At 37.6% G+C, this 6,423-nt stretch overlaps 1 protein-coding gene across 1 annotated transcript in view; it reads left to right on the top strand.

Moving 5' to 3' along the window:
• The window catches only part of GNB5 (G protein subunit beta 5), a 47,740-nt gene that overhangs the window by 36,408 nt on the left and 4,909 nt on the right, over positions 1-6,423 (top strand). Inside the window, exons 8-9 of the mRNA XM_069098064.1 lie at positions 4,791-4,839; positions 5,393-5,489. Coding sequence (XP_068954165.1) covers positions 4,791-4,839; positions 5,393-5,489 — 146 coding nt within the window. The remainder of the gene's footprint in view (positions 1-4,790; positions 4,840-5,392; positions 5,490-6,423) is intronic.

Below are 6,423 nucleotides of genomic sequence, written 5' to 3'. Positions count from 1 at the left end.
GAAGGAAGGAAGGAAGAGAGGAAGGAGGGAAGGGAAGAAGAAAGAAACAAAGAAACAAAAGAAGGAAGGAGGGAAGAAAGAAAGGAAGATGAGTAAGCAAAGGAGAAAGAGCCCAACCATAGACAGCTACTGGAGGGGTTCTACTATTTTCAGAGGAGGATACTGAAGCAAAAAATGCCTCTCCTACCCCAAAGAGTAACAACATCAAATGGTCACATACCCAAAAAAAGTTCTTGGAAGAACTTAAAAAGGATTTTTAAAATCAAATAAGAGAGATTGAGAAAAAATTATAAAAAATTAAAATACAAAAAAAAACAAGAAAATTATGAAAAGAAAATCAATTAAGTGGAAAAAAAGAGATCCAGAATCTTAAGAAAATAACTCCTTAAAAACTAGAATTGAACAAAGGGAAGAGAATATTATAAAACACCAAGAAATAATAAAACACAATGAAAAAATAGAAGAAAGTATCAAACATCTTATAAGAAAAATAACTGACTGGAGAATAGACCAAGAAGAGGAAACAAGAATTATTGGACTACCTGAAAGTTAAGGTTAAAAAAAAAGAATGTTGATACAATATTCCAAAGAAATAAAGAAAATTGCCCCAAAGTTTTAGAACAAGAGGGGAAAGTAGAAAGAAAAAAAATCCACCTGAAAGAGATTCCTGGACGAAAACCTATAGGAATATCATAGTCAAATTTCAAACCCCCAGGTTAAGGAGAAAATATTACGACCAACGAGGAAAAAAAAACAATTCAAACACTGCAGAACTACAGTTAGAATTATATAAAACTTAGTAGCTGCTGTGCTAAAAGACTACAGGTCTTAGAACACTATATATTGGAGAGCAAAAGAACTGAGGTTACAGCCAAAAATAACTTACCCAACAAAGTATAATCCTGAACAACAACAAAAAATGGATATTCAATGAATTGATAGACTTTCAGGCTTTTGTGACAAAAAGACCAGAACTTAATGGAAAATTTAGCATATAAGATCCAGGACTGCTTCACGTAACTGCTGTTTCTAGGCATAATAATGCCTGTTTTGTATACTTAACAGAATTGTTGTGAGAACCAGATGAGATAATAATATAAGAAAACACTTGCTTTGAAAAAAAGTTAAAAGTGCCAAACAGAAGTAAAGTTTTATCATCAATTCTTTAACAAGGTTCCTGGTGACATTCAGGCTATGATAGTACCTTGCTATACTAACAGAGCTGATTCTTTTGTTCACCCATATATCTGTTCCTATAATGCAGAATGTACATAGACCTAGTGTAGGTGTTCCCTCCAGTGGTGCACAGATTTTGACTCCTGCATACTTTCCTATCTTGGTGTTACTGTTTTTTTGGTTTGTTCATTTTTTTAAAGTTTAAATCTGATCTCAGACACTAGCTGTGTGACCCTGGACAAGTCACTTAACTTCTGTTCGCCTCAGGTTCCTCATCTCTAAAATGGGAATGATACTAAAAGCATTAATATCACAGAGTTGTCGTAAGGCTCAAATGAGATAACAATTGTCAAGCTCTTAGCACAGTGCACACAGTAATTGCTATATAAATGTCAACTAGACTAGAGGTGATTATAGTAACAAGCTGCTAAAAAGAAAGGGAGGGAGGAAGGGAGGAAGGGAGGAAGGAAGGAAGGAAGGAAGGAAGGAAGGAAGGAAGGAAGGAAGGAAAAATGGAAGGAAAAATTATCCAACCATGGATGTGCATTAACTCAACATCAGAAATCTAGGGAGGCCAAGTAGAATGAGAGTGTTTGTTTCTCCCAAAAATATCTAGAGAAGAATGGAGGACTGACATTGAGGAAAAAAATGTGGACAATGAAGTGGGTACTGTCTGAATGATAGCATTCATCCATGACATTAAGAAAATAAGAATTTTAAAAGGCTGTAAATTTTTATTAAAAACACAGAAAATATTGCTTTCATAAAGCTCTGATGCCCTTGGCACAGGCCTCATGGGCAGAATCAAATCCCATTACAGAAGAAGAGATTGTGATATATCAAAGGGCAGTTTAGGTATAAAAGATTTTTTTTTGTACTTTTAGGCATCCATCTTTAAAATCCAGGACTTTTTTGTAAAGTTGATTGAAGATATGTTAGATATTTCCCCACAAAAATATTACCTGGAGTCTCTACTCCATCCCCTACATCCCTCCTTTCCTTGATGAAACATCTTTTGGAGGTCTTGAGGTGGGGTACAAAACATAATGTTATTTCAGATTTGAAATAAGTGAAGGAAAGAATAATAAAGAATAATTATTAGTAATATTTAATAATTCTACATTAATAATGATAAGATAAATGAACTAAGCTGGAGATGAAGACACAGAAAGGTTTGCTTAAGTGATTATTATTATTAATTAGTATAACTCATCTATTTTATTGTTTCACTGCTATGGTTTGATTCAAATTAGTGGCTGGAGTTTCAGAAGGTTTAACCTCTTCTATTGGAACTGCAGGTGTCTCAGGGGTGGATCCGGGGGCTTCTCTTTCTCTTGGAGTCTGTTTGAAAGAAAGTTTGTAGCTGCTAGGTCTTGAGTCTGAAGCTGGAACCACTTTACTTTTAGTTTCTTGCGCAGAGGGAGTTGCAGCAGCCTCAGTCTCCTTGGCTTCCCCTTCCTCTTAGTTCTTGTCATCCATTTCACTAGCTGCCGTGGCTCCTGAGGACAAGAAGACCTTTGCCTCACTCAGTGCTAGGCTTAAGTGCTTCACCACCAACCTCAGAAACGAGAGACAGGAACCTACCCGGCCAGCTTCTCAGATCCTTGTTTCTGAGCTTCTTCTTTGCTGGCCCCTGAGTCCTTCTCTGCTTCCTCATCTTCAGTCTTGTTAGCAGTGACCTGGGAATCTTGGTCTGGCTTCTCTTTGTGGCTGTCCCTCACCACTGTGGTCTCTGCTTCAGAGTCTCGTCATTCTCCTTGAGAATCTTCTGCTTCCTTTAGCCTTCTTGACTTTATCTTTAGTTTTCTCATCATTTACATTTCCTCCCCTTTACAATTTTTTTTGGGGGGTGGTGTTCTGGTGTCACCAAGAGAGTCCATGTCTTGGGTTTGCTTAGCTGGGAATGAGTGGTGCAATGTCTTTCCCAGGCTTGAGATAGGAGACTGGACCAAGGGGGAGCCTGTTGGAGTGATGTGGCCTCTGCTACATACCTTCCTATCTTGTGAAATTGTGTTCCATTTCTTCCCATAAATTCTCAGAGGATCAACGCAGTGTAACACTCTCCCTTCTTAATTCCTACCAACCTTCCTGACTTCCTTTAAGTCCCAACTAGAATCCCATCTTTTACTAGAAGCCTTTCCCAACACTTCTTAATTCTAGTGCCTTCCCTCTGTTAATTATTTCTTCTTTAACCTGCATGTAGCTTGCCTTGTATGTGTAAGGAAAGAGTAGAATGGATCCCACATGTGGTAAAGGCTCCAGTATTTCTTTGCATATTGACTTCCAGGCAGCTAGTTAGCACAGTGAATAGAGCACCGGCCCTGGAGTCAGGAGGACCTGAGTTCAAATCCAACCTCAGACACTTAACATTTACTAGCTGTGTGACCTTGGGCAAGTCACTTAACCTCAATTGCCCTTCCTTCTCCCTCCAAAAAAAAAACCAGACCACATTGACTTCCTCATTAGATTGTAAGCTCTTTGAGGGCAAGGACTGTTTTGCTTCCTTTTTGTATCCCCAGTACTTAGCAAAGTACCTGACCCGTAGTAGGTGCTTAATAAATGTTTATTGATTGATTGCTCTGGTTCTTTAAACATCTCAGGAGTAGTAAATGTAACATCTAAGCTTTCCACATATTGTCTCTCATTCTTATTACCTGACTAGCCCATCTTATTTTCTAGTCAGACAGACAGACAGACAGACAGACAGACAGACAGACAGGCAGATAGATAGATAGATAGACTTGATATAGAAATGTATGTATATATGTATTTTTGATGGTTTCATTTTCTATCATTTCCAACGTACCAATCATCATTGTTAATATGCTGTGGCCAGAGATGTGCTTGTAAATGTTTAATAACCACTTCGGGGAGGGGGGTGGGGGGGTGGAATGTACCCACAACATACTTTTAAGCTTAATCTGCAGTATTAATATTTTCTCCATGACTTTCTTAAATCTAGAAATCAAAATAATAAATTAAGCCTTAATTTGTAGTATTTGCTCATTTCCAAAGTTCAAGAATGTTCACAGTGAAAATTTAATAGCTGCTTCTCATGAGCTGATTCCAGCTGACTTAAGCACACTCCTAGCTATAGCCTACTGCTATCTACTTCATACCTTTCCATTTCCCTTTGGAACACCTGCAGTTGTGATATTCTGTGATCATGATTTGCACCCAAATAACCACAAAGCCTAAGTAATATAAAAGATACAATAGTGATAGAGAAATGATCTGATATTTCACTGATGCAATGAACTTCTGGATGAGAACTCTCTACCAATATAGTTTGGCACCTTCTCTGAAACTTGTAGTCTTGTTGTCTAAAACAGAGAAGCTAAGTGATTTTCACAGACTAACACAACCAGTATGTGTCAGAACCCAAAAGATCTACGTATCAAGGCCAGCTCTCTAACCACTAGGCTACTCTGCAGAAATGGGATACAAATAATGACCTCACAAGATTGAAAGAAATGCCATTAATGTAAAATTTTAGAGATAAAAGATACTACCAAAGTACACAATAGCAATTTTATATAGTGCTTTGCCTGCCATATTGCATGAATAGTGATTTCTGTAGAATGATTTTGCCACCACAACTTTGTCTCCTACAGATATTATCCCAGTGGAGATGCCTTTGCTTCTGGTTCAGATGATGCTACGGTATGTTTTCAAGTTACTGAATATTTGTTTTTGAAAGAGAGAATTGTGTCGGTACAGTTTTCCAAGAGGAAGGAAAAAAACCACTGTCATATCCCTTCTAAAAACCCTTCTCAGACAGTGGAAAAAGATAAGGGTTAAATTGTTTTACATTATACTTCTCTGTTAGAAAGGAAGTGTTCTTGGTGAGGAAGCAGGTTATGTGTCATTAAAAAGTAAGTGATTTTTAAAAAAAAAATCAATGAAATATTTATATTTTTTAAAAAGAAAGCACATGCAAGACCCTAAGAATTATTTATACCTTGAGAACTCCTTGATGTTTACTTTTGTGGAACCCACTGCCTATTTCCCATTGATAGTGCGAATGACTAGGAAAATGGAAAAAATGAAATACTGAAGGGAAGGGGAGGAGAGAGGGTAAGAGAAAGAGAAAAAAGATTCCATCACAGTCTTTTAAATTGCACAAACCACTTGATTTACCTGTGTCTCCATAAGCTGTGCCTTATAGAGTTACAATCAAAGTGAAAATTATTTTAAATCTCCATTTGAATTACAGTGTCGCCTGTATGACCTCCGTGCTGACAGGGAGGTAGCAATTTACTCCAAAGAGAGTATCATATTTGGAGCATCCAGTGTGGATTTCTCACTCAGTGGTAAGATCTGATTTCTTAGGATAAAGGGCTGTTTTACTTCAGAAACCTTGCCAGATCACTAGGAGGAGAACAAAGTGAGAAGAAACATGGTAAACAGCCTTTTATCCCTGAACTTCTTCATGAGTAAGGGAGCACTTCCCAAATGATCTGACATATTGACCCACATCCTTCCTCATTCTCATTTTCAGGAAGGAAAAATCGAGAAAAAAAGGTTTTCCCTTGTACAGTTTCCTCTTTTTTTCTATATCATTCCTCTTTTTCTCCCCTACTTCAACACTGTAATTGAAATCAATACATCATCCAGAATTGATGTGCCAGGAATGGTGCTAGAGATTCAAAAGACAAAAATAAAAGTCTTTGCCCTCAAGGAGCTTATTATATTCTAACTCTGCACTGCTTGCAGAAGTTCTCTGAACAGAGAGAATACCCCTTTTTCTTTGCCAGGGCAAATAAATGTCCTGTACTATCTTTTGCCATTCCTTAAGGGAGTGATGTATCAAACTTCTCCTACCCATAGTCTTCTTGAAGAGTTCCATAAACCCCCATTTCCACCTCATGGAATACACACATGTGTACACACACACTCACAGAATTCTTAATCTTAAGGTGGATAGACAGCAAACTTAGTATCCCATGCTGGCCATTACAAAAAAGACTGGGGATAGAGCCTTTGCTAGCAACTAAAAGTAGCCTGAGTTTAAGGAAGGAAACAGAGCTCAACTAGAATTAACCATCTACCCCTCTAAGAGGGGAAAATTAAAATTGGTAGGTAATAATAAGCAATGTTCTAAAAGGAAGGGAATGGAACTAGAGAAGTCAGGTTGTGAGTAAGTCATTTCGATGAATTCTTAGGAATTCCCCATGATTTCCTAAGGTTTCTGATTTCTTCCCCTTCCCCACCTCCACCCTTTGTTAAAGAAACACTACACTTTGC

This window comes from Petaurus breviceps, unplaced genomic scaffold (assembly GCF_028583685.1).
Source record: "Petaurus breviceps papuanus isolate PSGF00001 unplaced genomic scaffold, PetGlider_PUasm1.0 37, whole genome shotgun sequence".
Lineage (NCBI taxonomy): Eukaryota > Metazoa > Chordata > Mammalia > Diprotodontia > Petauridae > Petaurus > Petaurus breviceps.
The sequence above is the reverse complement of the archived record's forward strand: the minus strand, read 5'-3'. Positions and strand labels throughout refer to the sequence as shown.